Here is a 15,449-nt window from a genome sequence, read left to right as displayed (position 1 = left end):
CAGTGGCGTGTGTTTGCTTAAATCCTGGTTCTTTCCCTGGGAGTGGGTGCAGGCATGTGGGTGGCCAGGGTGCCTGTTGGTTTCTGTTGGCGAGACTGTGGCTGACCCCAGAGCTCCTAGACCACAGCCAGCGCCCGGCCCATGCTCTCCCCTGCTAGTGGGTGTGGGGGTGCTCCCCAGTAGATGTACAGTTGGTGTGGGGAACCCCCAACGCGGAGATCGGCAATGCCACGCCAGCGCTTTCGGTGGGCTGCGTGGCCGACGTGGCTAGCGTGGCCACCATAACCCTGGGTTCCCAGGGGTCCCGGGAGCCCTGCAGCCAGCCCGGGGACCACAGCCCCCGCAGGACCTGTGAGCCTCCTGAGGGCAAAGCAGAGCCCCTTCCTGGCCGTCCTCACGGGCGGGGCCTTCCCTGACCTCTGTCCAGAGCAGCTGCTCCTGTGATGTGCAGTTACCTCCTCTGCCTGTATTCTTTTGTGCTTCTGTCCTGCCCCAGGATGACAGCCCATTGGTGCGGGGACCCTACAGTCCGTCTCCAGTAGGTCAGACGGTCCCTGGCACCTGTGAAGTGCTAAATAAATACTTGGGTTGGTTTTCTTTTTTTTTGTATATATATATTTTTTAATTTTTTTATTTATTTATTCATGATAGTCACACAGAGAGAGAGAGAGAGGGAGGCAGAGACACAGGCAGAGGGAGAAGCAGGCTCCATGCACCGGGAGCCTGATGTGGGATTCGATCCCGGGTCTCCAGGATCGCGCCCTGGGCCAAAGGCAGGCGCCAAACTGCTGCGCCACCCAGGGATCCCTGTATGTTTTTTTATTGGAGTTCAATTTGCCAACATATAGCATAACTCCCAGTGCTCGGGATCCCTGGGTGGCGCAGCGGTTTGGCGCCTGCCTTTGGCCCAGGGCGCGATCCTGGAGACCCGGGATCGAATCCCACGTCGGGCTCCCGGTGCATGGAGCCTGCTTCTCCCTCTGCCTGTGTCTCTGCCTCTCTCTCTCTCTCTCTCTCTGTGTGTGACTATCATAAAAAAAAAAAATAAATAACAAACCCAGTGCTCATCCTAAATACTTGTTAAAGGAATTAAATGAACGACTTTAAGAAAGCTCACTGTGCCTGTTGGAGTTTTGTATCACCAGCATCAGTTTCCTGGTTACAGTGAGGTAGCACTTGAGATACAGCAGCAGAGGTTTGCTCCTGAGTGAGACAAACATTTGTCATCCCCTTCGTGTCTGGGACCTGGGGCTCAGAGCAGAGTCTCAGGTGACCTCCGCACATCTCGCTGTCTACTTGGGGGAATATTTGGCCACGGGCTGATTTGAAGCCAGTAACTTCCTTTTTTATTGAATTAAAAACTTTTTAAAAAAATTTTATTTATTTATGATAGTCACAGAGAGAGAGAGAGAGAGAGAGAGAGAGAGAGGCAGAGGCACAGGCAGAGGGAGAAGCAGGCTCCATGCACCGGGAGCCCGACGTGGGATTCGATCCCGAGTCTCCAGGATCGCGCCCTGGGCCAAAGGCAGGCGCCAAACCGCTGCGCCACCCAGGGATCCCTCTGCCTGTGTCTCTGCCACTCTCTCTCTCTCTCTCTCTCTGTGACTATCATAAATAAATTAAAAATTAAAAAAAAAATAAAAAATACAAAAATAATTGAAAAAAATACCAACAATAGTTAGAGTAAAATTAAAAAAAAAAAACTTAAAAGTAAATGTCTCTAGCTTTTCTGTGATTCGTTTCTACGTCCATCAACACGTCTAAAGGTAAGTTATTGTGGATCTGGAGCAGGAGGGCTGGCGATTGGAGGGGAGGGTGCTTGGGTATTTGGGGTTGAGAGAAACCATGGCCCGTGCCGTGCCCCGTGTGGAGCCGCCTGGGGGTCTGACACCACCCAGCACATGGCAGCAGGTGGTAGGCTCCAGCTCGGCATGTTCCAGCCCTGAGAGCGGTGACCCAGCTGTTTTGGAATGGGAAGCCCTAGGGAGTTAGGCTTTGTTTCCTTCTGTTTTGTAAGATCCTTTGGCGCTGCTCAGAGTGAGTGCGCAGCCTTGCAGTGAGGCCCCGCGCAGGCCAGCGACAATGGGGGGGATGAGGTGCGTGGGGATGGGCGGCAGCAGGCAGTCAAGTCAAGGCTAATCCCACGTTTAGCTTGGGCAGCTTGGAGCACGGCACCACACATCCATGAAATGCTCATTATTGTTTCTGGGGTCCTGACGATATTTTGGGATTCTCCAAATACCAGCCGGGACCATTTTGGCAATGTCTCCCTTACTTTTTTCTCCTTTCACCTTTTTTTTTTTCTTTGTAGCAAGAATTACTACCAAACTACCCTCGTTGAGCCCGAGTCCCAAGTCCTGTGCGGTGTCAGGGGGAGGCTTGCCCCTCCCGGACCACACTGGCTACCTGCATTTGCAAATTCATTGTTTCGTTTTTTTCCTTTTACTACCAAAATGTTATAGTGACACATTTCATTATATGGATAGTTTTTGTTGGTGGTTTTCATTATTAGTAACTTCAGGAGTAAAATGAGACTTCACATCCCTAAAAAGTAGCCTTGGCGATTCACAGTGGTCACCTGCGTAGGAGTCCTGGAGCTAACATAAAGGAAACGGAGCTCCGTGGCCCCGTGGGTCCTCTTGTTCCTGTACTTGCTGTACGCGGACCGAGGCGGACGCTGCCTGGACCTCTGCGACCCCCTTTCACGGCGTCCCTGCAGGCCTCCGAGGTCCCACCCACTGTCCATCTCCCCTAGTCCCAGAAAACTCACCATCAACCACTACCAAACCAGTGAGTCAAGATGACACGGCACAGTGGGACCTTTCCTTTCTTTCTTCCTTTTTTTTTTTTAGATTTATTTATTATTTGAGAGTGAGCGATCTAGCATGTGAGCAGGAGGAGAGGCAGCAGGAGAGGGGAAGCCGACTCCTGGCTTCCCCGATCCCACGACCCTGAGACGATGACCTGAGCTCACACCAAGAGTCGGTCGCTCAGCTCAGCCCATGGAGTCCCCCAGGCGCCCCGGGATTTTTTTCTTCTTAAAAAAGAAGCGTCTGGGTGGCTCCTTCAGTGAAGCGTCTGCCTTCGGCCTCAGGTCATGGCCTCATGATCCTAGGATTGAGTCCCGAGCCGGGCAAAATAAAAAGACCCACTTCACACGACTCAAGACATTTTAGAATCTTTGGGATGAGAGTGATACTCAGATGTCCCTGGCCCTTTGGGAAGGTGCTGTCGGGGACGGGCTGCTGTTTGCCCTGGAGCCTCTGCCCCCAGGATGACAGTGGGCTTGCCGTGTGGCCTGGGGTCGAGGCCCAGAGCACCCCTTGCCTGCCAGGCGATGGAATGTCAGCAGTCCCCGTGGTCTCAGCACGCCTGGCAGCCCTTGCTAGCTGCCCCCACCACGCACATGCACGCAGCCCATCCTTGGTACGCGCAGGAGCAAGGGGTATTTAGCACTTGTTACAGTTTGACAAAGTAGTTTTATGCTGTTGAATCTAATAATTAAAATGTAGAGCTTATGTACTATATATCTTTTTAAATTTTATTTTCCTCTAGTGCTTTGTTGTTACTGTGTTTTAGGAAAGGATCAATCAGTGATGGATTAGAAATAGAAGAGCCAAGGAACCTGCTCCTGAGTGCTGAATCTCCAGGAGCGGGGGGCCCGCGGCAGGAGCGGAGTGTGGGGCAGGAGGGGTGTTGGCCCTCGGAGGCTGGGGGACTCCAGCGCTTGCTCAGCTCCTTGGCTGCCTCGTTTTCTCATCTGCAAAGTGGGAGAGCGCTTCGTGAGCCTGTTTTAAAGGACCCAGCCCTTGTAGGTGAGCAAACGATGTTTCCTATGTCTCCTTCCTCTGCGACCCTAGGCTTACCACCCTGTGGCTCTGCTGCAGGGTGAGAGTAGGCTGGGCCCTGGGGGGGTCACCTGGGGTGCTTCAGAACATACGCGTGGCCAGACGGCTGCTCACTGGCCCAGGGCGTGCTCCGTGGTGGTGACAGCGATGCCGGAGATGGGGATCTGAGGCGGGTGTTGCAGAAGGACAGCTCAAGCGCCTCACCGGGCCCTGCTTCCCGCCTTCTCCCCGCTGCAGCTTTCTGGATGCTGCCGCCGCCCTCGGAGGCGGCCCTGAGCCAGCTGCTGGCCCGCAAGGAGGAGGAGTGGAGGGCGCTGCAAGCCCACCGCTGCCAGCTGCAGGAGGCCGCGCTGCAGGCCGCGCACAGCCAGCTGCATGAGGCGCAGGGGGCGCTGCGGTGCCTGCAGGAGGACTTCGCGTACAACCTGCAGGTGCTGGAGGAGCGGGACCTCGAGCTGGAGCGCTACGACACCGCGTTCGCTGAGGCCCGTGGGCGGGAGGAGGCACGGCAGGCGGAGCTGAGCGAGCTGAGGGTGCAGGTGGCCCGGCTGAGGCAGGCGCTCGCCGGCGAGGCCCAGCGGCGGGAGGACCTGCAGCAGCAGCTCCAGCTGAAGCAGCAGGAGCACCGGCTGGAGCTGGAGCGCGTCCACAGGTGAGGTGCCACGCCCGCAGCACAGTCAGCACGGCGGGATGTTGCTTTCCATGCCAGGCACTCTGCGAATTGTGAGTCCGCGTCATTTCACCAAGACATGTGAGCCGTGATTGTTTAAATGATGCAAAATAGCTAGTACTTCCCAAGCGTGGGGAGCTCATGTGAAGCAGGTTGACCGTGAACCCGAGCCCCGGAAGCCACTCTCATGGCACACGCACCCCTCTCCCCCTTGAGAGAGAGAACACGGGCTTCATTTTAAAAACTTTGCTGTCCTGGGACACCTGGGTGGCTCAGCGGTGGAGCGCCTGCCTTTGGCTCAGGGCCTGATTCTGGGGTCCTGGGATCAAGTCCCATGTTGGGCTCCCCACAGGGAGCCTGCTTTTCCCTCTGCCTGTGTCTCTGCCTCTCTCTGTGTCTCTCAGGAATAAATAAATAAAATCTAAAAAAAAAAATCTTTGCTTTCCTTCCCCTGATGTCAGGGTGTATGTTCGTGATGTCACCTTTACTGTCAGGGTGCATCCCTCTGGTGCCTGTGTGTGCACACAGACGTCAGCGGCAGGCAGCATCCTGCAGGTTCTGTTTGCACTTCAAGTGGGGCCCTGAAGAGTGTGTCATGTTGTCAGTTTGTACTGAGAAGTGCTCATGGGACAACCCAATAGTAACAGTGTTGTGGACAGTGGTTCTGTACGGAAGGTGGGGAGGCGAGGAGGGAAAGCTGCCCGAGGGCTCTGCTGTGTTCGTGGCTGCGGAGGCTTGTGGCGGCTTCCCAGCAACGCGGCAGCTTTTCCCTGGGCCTCCCATCAAGTACACCATGCCTTTTTTTTTTTTTCTTAAAAGATTTTATTTATTCATGAGACACAGAGGGAGGCAGAGGCACAGGCAGAGGGAGAAACGCGGGACTCGATCCTAGGACCCTGGGGTCACGCCCTGAGCTGAAGGCAGATGCTCCACCACTGAGCCACCCGCGTGCCCCGCAGCCACATCCCTTTACGAGGCTACCTGGCCTTGTTCTGTGCTTGCCGGGTGCGTCAGTGCTATGCTCCTCTGCAGCAGGAGACTCAGTGGCAGGCCAGGTGTCAGGTGGGGAGGCCTACGTCAGTGGGTGTGGGACCATCGGGCCCCCCCCGGCCTCCTGCCCGCCCACTGGCTGGCATCTCCAGTAATAAGGCGGTGGTGTAGCTCCCAGGGGCCTGGTGCCACCCTCCTCAGGGACACCTGAAAGCTCCACCATGGTCAGTGTCCCCTGGAGCAAGGAAGGCTGCATGGCCTCCCCACGGGGTGACATCCTGACTCTCCCCGGACTCCGTGATGCTCCTGGAGGATCAGCAGCAGCTGCTCTTCACACTGGGACACATGGGGCCAGTGCGCCCTCCGTGGAAATACTGATTTTCTTTCCCACAGCTGTTTTTGAGAGATTTTAAAGCATCGGTGAAGTGCTCCACATCATCCTGTAAAGTGTCTCTTACCTCATTCCCCCCTCCTTTTTTTTTTTTTGCTAAATTTGAGATATTTTCAGCTGTTTCTTCAAGTACGTGTCAGCCCTCCTCTGCTCCCGGGCTGGGGTTCCATGGCTGGGCATTCGGCTCTGGTGACTGTCCCACAGCTCCCGGGGGCTCCGCTCACGCTCTTGTATTTCCTCCGTCGTGTGATGGAGCCGTCTCCGTGGCTCTAGTGGTCAAGCTCATGGATTCTTTGTCCTGTTGTCAGGGTCGTCCGGCTGTTGAGCCCACCCCACGGAGTCTTGTTTGGTTGTCATATTTCCTAGTCCTCAATTTCTGTTTGATTCTTTGTTTTTCTTTGCCGAGAATTTCTAATTTTTTATTTAGGAAAGCTCTGAATGGCTTGCTGAAGTGTTTTAGATAACGGCTGCCTTAAAAACCCTCGTAGGGAATCTCCGCGTCTGTGTCCTGTCGCTATAGGTGTGTGCTGATTGCCTTTTCCTGTTCGGGGTGGACCTTCCCGACCCGGGGCTTCGCTTGTGTCCTAGACACTTTGGGAGTCACGTGGTGTGACTGTGGTGCCACTTGAGGCTCCCGCTGAAGCCACCGCCGGGAGGGCCCTGCAAATGGGTCCCCTCGGGGAGCATTCAGTGTGAGTTTTCTTAATACTGTGATGTTCACACAGTGACAAGAACAGCGAGATGGATCAGCAGCGGGAACAGTATGAAAACCTGAAGTGGCAGCTGCAGAGGAAGCTGGAGGAGCTCGAGGGCGAACTTGCTCTGCAGAGGCAGGTAGGCGCGCGGGTCTGGCCCCTGCTTGGTGCCTGCGCCGCTCGCCCGCGCTCACGCCGTGCCGGTGAGGAGAAGACGGCCTTCTGTGGACTGTGTGTACCGTGGGGTCAAAGTTGAATGAGTGGAGCAGGTTCCATCCTGGGGTGGCCTGGACAGGGCGGAGGGCGTCCGCACCTCGTCTCCCGTGCCTCCCTCCGTGCTCTCGCCCCTCAGAAAACAGTCAATGTTTTCTTCTTCATTTCTTTTAGAAAAAAGTATCACAAAGTCAAAATTTGTGTTGCTTACTGTAGGAAAGAGCTGGGAACTCAAATTGTGAAAACTGTATTTCTGTCAAGAAAACCATAGGTCGGGGATCCCTGGGTGGTGCAGCGGTTTCACGCCTGCCTTTGGCCCAGGGCGCGATCCTGGAGACCCGGGATCGAATCCCACATCGGGCTCCCGGCATGGAGCCTGCTTCTCCCTCTGCCTGTGTCTCTGCCTCTCTCTCTCTCTCTCTCTGTGACTATCATAAATAAATAAAAATAAATTAAAAAAAAAAGAAATTTGTTAAAAAAAAAAAAACCCCATAGGTCATCCTATTTTTTTTTTTTTTAAGATTTTATTTATTTGAGAGAGAGAGCGAGCGAGCGAGCGAAAGAGCACGAGCAGGGGGAGGGCCGGGGGCGAAGCTGACACCCCGCTGAGCAAGGAGCCTGATGCGGGCTCGACCCCAGTACCCTGGGATCATGACCTGAGCTGGAGGCAGACGCTTCACCCACTGAGCCCCCAGGAGCCCTGGGATCATCCTGTTTCAGGATAGATGTATCAGCCGACAGGTGGCACTTAAACCTGTCACCAAATTTCCCCTCATGATGCTGACACTCAGCTGCGCTCCTGACAGAATGAATGAGGTGTGCTGGGGTTTGGGTGAGGACGCCGTTCACACTTGTGGCCGAGTCCATGTCCCTGGAGCCCTGTGAGCGCGGGTGCTGGGGGGTCCTTCGACCGTGGGCTGAGCTGGGTCATCGGAGCCGTAGCAGCCTTTGTGGGGTCTGCCTCTGTGAAGCTCCTTGCACACGTGTGACCTCATCTCGCAGCAGAGACGCAGTGTCCACATGAATTTCACAGATGGGACTTAAAGTCACCTGCCCCCGATCCCCTTAATAAATGGCAGAGACAGAATTTGAGTCCATTGTAAACTCTTAGCCACTGTCACCCTGCCCTGGGATTGCAGTGGTTGGCAGCAAGAACTCCCGTCCTCCTCAAGGTCCTTCCAGCTTGACTAAGTCAGATCAGCATGAGACAGAGGCACAGGCAAAAACCACATTCAACAGGTGTATGCTTGGGGGGGGCCACACCGACACGGAAGTTGCAGAGTCAGGCACGGTGAGGTCTGAGCCGTGGAGAAGGGGGTGGGCGTCTGGGACTTCAGGGGAGAGCGCGCTCCTCCCGCGGTGAGAAGAGCCGATGTTTGCCCTGCCAGGGGCGCCCGTGTGACTCCTGATCTCAGGGTCGTGAGCTGGAGCCCCACGTTGGACGCAGACGTTATTTAAAGAAACATGCGTGTGTGTGTATTGAAGATGTCTGGGAAAAAAGATGTTTGCCCTTCCACACAGATCGGTCGCTCAGATAAACTTGATCTCTGCTAATGACCCTTATTCTGGGAAAGACGCCCAATTTAGCTGCTTCTGTGTGGTTGAGAGAGGAACAGAAGTTTCTCTTGAGGCTGCAGGGTCTCAAGTGCCTCCAGCTCAAACACTCCACATGCCGAAGTGTGCGTTCGGGGACGTCTGAGCCCCTCCACACTGTCCTCATCGTCGTTCTAGACGGCTGCTCACGCTAGCCGAGGAGGAGCCGGGTCCGAGGGCCGCTTGAGCCGTGTCTTCTCGCTGCCCGTCCTCAGCCGTTGGCTCGGGCTCGTTCCCTGCGTCGTCTTGGTGCGTGCGGCGCTGGCCGTGCCGGCTCCGTCCAGGCGCTGGGGCAGCGGGGGGTGGACCCGTGCTGCTGGCGGGCTGGCCCGACCGCTGGCCCGTGGTCCCGAGGCGCCGTGTCGGCCCCCGAGACAGGGCAGGGTGTCCTGAGAGGGGCCGTGCCCGTCGGGCCAGGAAGGCACCTGTGGCCGCGGAGGCGGCGGCCGAGGCCCTGCTCGCAGCCTGGCTTACTGCCGCAGCGCGTGGCGCCCTTTCCCTCCCCTCCGGCGGCTCCACACTCCTCCTCCGATGCCTGCCGGCGGGGCTCGGGCTCGGGGCGCCCGTGCAGCTCCTCAGACCTCCTGCAGGGACCTCGGAGCGGGTTTGGCTTCTGGAAACAGCTCCAGGCCTGAGCGGCAGGGCGGAGGCGACCGTCGTCGTGACTCACCTGGGAGTCATGAGGGTTCCTCAGCGGCAGGTCGCTCCCCAGGCAGGCTGTCCTGACGCTCGGGGGCAGCGCTGACCCGGGGACCTGCGGGGCTTTCCGGCCTGTCCCCACTGAGCCGCTGCTGTGACTCAGGCTGGTTCCAGCTTTGAGCTCCTGCGTCAGCCGGCCACAGGGGACGCCGGTTTCCAGAGCAGCCCTCGCTCTGGAAGGAAGGAAGCTTGATGTTGAAACTCCCCAGCGTCGCCGTCCCCCCGAGGCGGCTGCTGGGGCCGTGGGCGGCATCTGTCCAGCGTGGTTCTCGGGATGTGGCGTACGTGGGCTCAGCCCCGCTCTGCTGCCCACAGCTTGCTGTTTCGGTGGTTGGACTGGCTCTTAGGTGATCCCCTTCGGGCGGGTTTCCTGCCTCTTGTTCTGAAGGTCTTTGTGTCCGTTATTGACCTGTCAGAGGTAGGATGGATTCAACAGTGGCAATGATTTTTCTCTTGAAAAATGAGGTCTGAGATGATGGGAACGGAGTTGGTCTGTTTGACTCCTACTGTACCTGCAAGTAGTTGGCTCTGGGGCAAGGGAAGCCGCCTCCTGTGTTGCCGAGCGCGTGGCAGGAGTAGAAGAGGAACGATTGATTGATGTAGTCATTTGTTTAACAAATACTGTTGGCACGTGAGGTGAGTCACGTGCTCGGCGTCCCCCCAGGTCCTGGAGTTAGGACGTGAGCACCTGGACCTGCCTGCTCTGGGAGTGAGCTGGCCCTCGTGGGTCGGAGTGGACCCCCTAACAGTGCAGCCTCTAGTGGGATATCCCAAGGGTGTCACCTGCACGACCAGTAAGGCACAGTCGTCAGGAAGAGGACCCGTGAGCTGAAGCCTGCGGGCGGTGAGGGATGTGGAGGGAGGGGTGCTACCTGCATGTGTAGGGGGCCCGGGGCAGGCATCCCAGGTCAGTGGTGCGGAGGTGCAGGTGGCCACGTCGGGCTCACGGGCAGCAGCCCCGGGTACAGCAGCAGTGCTGTCAGGCCTCGTGGGAGGGGGCTCCTGGGCTTCCAGGCACACGTGTTGGGTGAGAGGGGACTTTGCACATTGGAGGTCAGGTGGGGGTCGCAGGGTACAGAGCTGGAAGCCCCAAGGGAGTGTAGCCAGAGGAGCCTTGGGCAGAGCCTTCAACGGGAGGGTGGGAGGCGAGGGCCGGTCAGAGGACCAGAGGAGGGTGGGCGCCCTGGAGCCGGAGAGCAGGAGGGTGGAGGTGGGCGTGAGTATGAGTCGGGCTGAAGCGCTCCTGGTTCCTGGGCTCCCCTCTCAGGCCAGCGCCGCCCTGCTGGCCCTGTGCATCCGCAAGACACCTCGCACCCGGGGCCCGCAGAGCTTTGAGCAGAAGCCAAATGCTTCGCAGTTTTGTGATAGAAAAGAATCCCACTGATTCTCCTATTCTGGACCCAATAAGGGGTATTCCTGTGACCCCTTATGCTTCGTTTTGCTTTTCAAAGGATGAAAAAAGTAAAACGTAAGCTCTTTTTTTCTTTTTTTTTTTTGAAGATTTATTTATTTATTCATGAGAGACACAGAGAGAGAGAGAGAGAGAGGCAGAGACCCAGGCAGAGCGAGAAGCAGGCTCCATGCAGGGAGCCCGACGTGGGACTCGATCCCGGGTCCCCAGGATCACACCCCGGGCTGAAGGCAGGCGCTCACCTGCTGAGCCACCCGGGTGCCCAAAACATATGCTTTCGGCCGTACTTCTGTGAGTGTCTGAGGCCCCGCTCGACCTTCAGAGACGCGGGGATCCAGCTGCGTGTATCCCGGGAGGTGCGCGGCTCCCACCTGCCTCCCTGGGAGAGGCCGGATGTGGCCACATCGTCGCCAGCAGTCGGGCTGCGTTCGGCCTCCCCTCTGAGCTCCCGGGTAGCGGAGTCTGCGGAGCCCCGTCGCCTCATCAGCCACGCGCCGGCTCTGCCGTGCTGTCCGCACGCTGTGCTGAGGGGCCTGCCCGCCGGCTCCTTTGTGGGGACGGCCTTCACGCGCCGCGGGTCACCTGTCCCCTGCTCTAGGCGCCGGGGCTGGGGCGGGTCACCGTGACACCGTGGGGTGGGACACACCAAGTCAGAGCCTGACTCCTGTTTCCCGGCCTCAGGGCCGCTCTGCCCCCACCCCTGTCAGTTCCTCACACGTGAGCCCATCTGAGGAGCCAGCACGCCCGCGCCTCAGTCCACGCAGCAGGTGGGCCGTGCGGGCCTGTCGCTTCTCACGGGGAGCGGGACACTAGGGCCCGACCGCGGTGAGGACCGGGCGTGGCGGGCGGGGCAGGGGCTCGGGGGCGCACTGGGCCTGGCCTGGCGTCAGGTGGAGGGCTTGCGTGTGCACAGTGCCCAGCAGGCAGGGGCTCCCTGAGCAGCACTACTCGCCCCCGGGCAGAAGGGGGGGCCGGCGCGGGCTGTGGGGCCTGCCGCACAGAGCGACGTGGGGGCCCGCCTGCCACATGCGCCGTCAGCTCCCAGGTGCCCGCAGTCTGCACCACGACCCCTTCGGACACTCGCACACGTGTAACCGCCAGGACAGAGGCCTGTGTCACGTGAAGTCCCAGCAGCCGTGACGGGCGACGCCTGTCATTGCGAGAATCCCACGGCACCCTGTGGCGGTGCCTGTTCCTTCCCTGGCTGCTGCGTGCCCCGGTGGCTGTGGCAGTCACCTTGCTGGTCACCTGGGCAGGGCCATTTCAGGCTTCTGGGTCGTTTTGGTTCCAGGCCATTACAGGTGACGTTGCCGAGAGCCTTCTCCGCAGGCCTCCGTGCATTTGGGTAAATCACTTGGGAGCAGAGTTTCTGGCTTGTGCGCTAGGGCACATTTAACTTTGTGGGACGCCGGCAGACTGTTTTCCAAGACACTTGTACTGTTACGTTCCCGGCCGCGCCGCAGGTTCTCGCCGCTCCATGTCCTTGTCAGGCCGAGCGTCACTGTCTCTCCCATTTCAGCTGTTCTCCGGGGTGCGTCGTGCTGTCTCCTTGTGCTTTTACTTTCCTAGCCCGACGGTCGGCGTGGGAGCGTCCTTTCAGGTGTTCCTCGGCCAGCGATACACCTTTTTTGTGAAGTGTCTGTTTACCTTTGCTGCTCCTCTTAGAACGTGGATTATTTGTCTTCTTGCCGTTGATACGTGAGAGTTCCTTATGTATCCCAGAAACAAGGCCTCGGGTACGTGAGCTACAAGCATCCTCTCCATCTTGGGCTCGGCCTTTTCCTTCCTCAATAGCAGCAGGTGATTGAACTTCGGTGACGTCCCGGTGAGCTTTTTGTTGCCTCATTCCTGAATAGGCGCATCCAACTGAGGCAGGATGGTGGGACGTTGAGATGGTGGCAAGTTGAGACTTGCCAGCAGCATGGGAAGGAAGCCAAGAGTAGCAGGGAAAGTGGCCCCGAGAGAAGAAATGGTTCCTGGGTCAGTGACCCTGAAGGCCCCACTGCGGGGTGAGGCTGCTGGGCGGTTGGCAGACGTGCCCACGCCAGCACCTGGTTGGCCCTGCCAGTCTAGCTGCAGACGAGCCGGCGATGCTGTGACCCCCTGCCCTCTCCACAGGTGAGAACTTGAGCCTGCCTGGAGTTGGGTGGGGGCAGGGCCAGCCTCGCCTCATGTTGTGTCTTAGTTTCCGGGCTCTTGGGGTCTCCCTGTGATTAGCGCCACCAGAGATAACCCAGGAACCGAGTGCTAGGAGGAAGGACCATTCACAAAACAAGAAAGAATTGGGACTGTTAACAATATATTTAAAGAGATAAATTCAGAATGTAGAGAAAAAAGAAAATCTGGGGAGAAGTTTAAGAGACACGTAGGATCAGCTGAGATGTTCAATGCAGCCATCACTTCCAGGGACAGGGTGGAAAACAAGAAGGGGCAGACTGGCGGGGAACGAGCGCTGTCACTTCCTGGGGTGGGGATTTCGAACAAACGGCCTGCAAGGCCCGAGCAAGGAGCTGAGGTGTTTCAGAGGCACCTGGAAAACCTAGGGAGTGGAGAACCTGGAAAACCTAGGGAGTGGAGAACAGACATGGCGGCGCCGCTGCTCAGCGGTGTGGGCGCAGGGCCCTCGCGTCCGCACACGCAGGTGGAGGGGCCTGCCCATCTGGGCTCAGCGGGGTCTCCCGGAAGTTACTGGAGCGCGCTCTAGCCTGGCCAGGGCCAGGGGCTCGGCCTTAGCCGCCTCCATTCCCTTCTGAGTTCAGGATGGGGGGAGCCAGGAGATGGGAGCTGGACAGGCTGCCAGGAGAATGAGGTTCCGAGCTGAGCAGGCGTCCCGACGTCCCCAAGATCGGTGGCCCCAGCACAGGGCCGAGCTGGTGGCCTCACATCCCAGAGTGCTCCGCAGGAGCCAGCGGGCCCGGGCCAGCCGGAGCTTCCAACCCCAGGGGGAGGCTGTGGGGGGTGTGGCAGGCAGCAGAGGCTCTCCCCAGAGGAGGGGGCGCAGGAGCCCTGGGACACGTGGGGAGCGTGAGGAGCAGCCGGGGAGACAGCTGAGCAGTAGCCCCGGAGAAGCCAGGCCAGAGTGTGGAGGCTGAGGCCTCCGGGGGCCACGGCCCAGGACAGGGGTCCCGCTGCCCTTGTGGACGCCGCGGAGGAGCTTGGGGGACCGAGGTGGAGGGGCTGGGGGTGAGCCGCTCCAGGAGAAACAGCGGGCTGTTGGTTGGTGAGCTTTTATCGTCACAATAACCTATGGAATTTCTGGAGTCAGCCTGGGGGTGAAGCTCAGAAGACTGCCTGCTTGCAGAGCCGGGGCCCAGAGCCGTGGGAGGGGGCTGGCCTCCAGGGCCCGTCCCCGCGAGGACACAGGCAGGGCGCCGTGGCACGTGCATGGCGTGCGGAGACCCAGCCCAAACTGTTGAAAGCTGTTGCGGTGCTGACCCCTGCACCGCGGCTTCTGTCCCAAGCCCCCAGTAGTGCACAGGCCCCGTGGGCGCCCGCAGGACCCCGTGGCACCACCCGGCAAGGACACAGATCGCGTCTGTGGGGGCACCCGGACGCCGCGAGAGCCCCCCAGGTTTATGCAGACGGCACAGACCATGTCCCCAGGGCGAGTGTGGCGCCTCCGCCACCAAGGTCCTGTGTGCCCGGCGGTGGCAGCGTCCGCCTCCTCTCACCGAGAGCCCTCTTGTTTCAGGAGCTGCAGCTGGAATTCGAGTCTGAAATGCAGAAGAGGGAGCACGGGTTCCGCCTGCAGGCTGACGGCATGAGCAACGCGGTGCTGACTCAGGAGCTCAAGGTGGGCGGGGGCTGCTCCCTTCCCTGCGGACATCGGACATCGTCCTGGGGGAGGGCGGGGTTCACGCAGAGGCCTCCCTTGTGGCACCGGGGTCAGGGGTGACATGCCTGAGGAGCGCCTGCCACCGTGACCACTACGTGGCTCCTCGCACGAGTGACGGAGGAGGGCTGGTGTCCCCGCTGTGCTTGCCCCCGCCTTGGGGAAGGGCCCCCACCCGGGATAACCTCCACCCAGCCCTGGCCAAGGCCTGTGTCCTCTGGGAGCACTCGGAACGGCCTCTGGGGAGGCGCTGCTCGTCCGCCATTTCCAGCAGAGGAGGCCAGGCCAGGTGGTCAGGGCCATGTGCGGCTGTGCGCCAGCCACGGTGCTCGCCACCCCTCATGGCTTCTCTAGCGCACGAGCCCCATGCTGCCAGGGCACATGCGAAGGGCGTGCACGCCTGACCTTTAGCCTGGAGACGGGTGGGGAGGGTGGGGGTGGCCTTGAGGGAGCGCGAGGTTGAGCAGGGGAGGAGGAAGCAGGGCGGACACCTGGCCGGGCCCTGCTGCCCCGGTGGCTTGCACCTGCGCGGGCGTCCAGCAGGTGTCAGTAGGGAGCGCCGCGCTCACAGTCGGGGTGGGGGGCCCTCCCGCAGGCCGCCAGCCTTCCCGCAGCGCCACAGTCCAAGGGGCAGCACGCGGCCAGCCCGAGGCCCCAGGATCCCGGGCCATTGTCGTGGTCAGCGTGCCGGGTGGGCAGCTCGCGGCCCAACCTCACCTCTGCAGGGCACCGCTTGTCGTGGAGCGCCAGCCTGTGTCCTGCCAGGCCCCCGCCTAGCCCCTCTGCACGGGCGCCCCTGACCACACTCCCCCTGCCAGCCAGGGGCCAGGCCCAGGCTGCCCCACGGCGACCCTCAGGAGGCCACTCGAGGACTTCTGAGAGCCGAGGGGAGAGGGCAGCTGGGTCGTGCAGGGCCGTGCCCTGAGCTCACAGCCGGGTGGGCACTGCTGTGAGGGTGGGGCTGGGGACACGCAGGGCACGGGCGCTGGTCCACCCCCCTCTGCGTGCCAGGCGGCTACAAACCCCCAAGAGCCTTCTCCCTGGAGGGCTCCACGCAGACGTCAGGGCCGCAGTTCACATTCGAGGAGACTGAGGCCGTGGTCTTAC

The 15,449-nt window shown here is 59.5% G+C and overlaps 1 protein-coding gene across 2 annotated transcripts in view; it reads left to right on the top strand.

Annotated features, from left to right (window-relative positions):
* Positions 1 to 1,653: 1,653 nt before the first annotated feature.
* The window catches only part of CCDC57 (coiled-coil domain containing 57), a 95,827-nt gene continuing 82,031 nt past the window's right edge, over positions 1,654 to 15,449 (top strand). For both annotated transcript variants that reach the window (XM_055314453.1, XM_055314510.1), the window contains exons 1-5: positions 1,654 to 3,426; positions 3,580 to 3,815; positions 4,086 to 4,500; positions 6,625 to 6,733; positions 14,202 to 14,303. In XM_055314453.1, coding sequence (XP_055170428.1) covers positions 3,275 to 3,426; positions 3,580 to 3,815; positions 4,086 to 4,500; positions 6,625 to 6,733; positions 14,202 to 14,303 — 1,014 coding nt within the window. In that variant the 5' untranslated portion in view covers positions 1,654 to 3,274. The remainder of the gene's footprint in view (positions 3,427 to 3,579; positions 3,816 to 4,085; positions 4,501 to 6,624; positions 6,734 to 14,201; positions 14,304 to 15,449) is intronic.

The sequence above is a fragment of the Nyctereutes procyonoides genome, unplaced genomic scaffold, assembly GCF_905146905.1.
Source record: "Nyctereutes procyonoides isolate TBG_1078 unplaced genomic scaffold, NYPRO_anot_genome, whole genome shotgun sequence".
NCBI lineage: Eukaryota > Metazoa > Chordata > Mammalia > Carnivora > Canidae > Nyctereutes > Nyctereutes procyonoides.
This window is presented reverse-complemented; position numbering and strand designations above follow the sequence as displayed.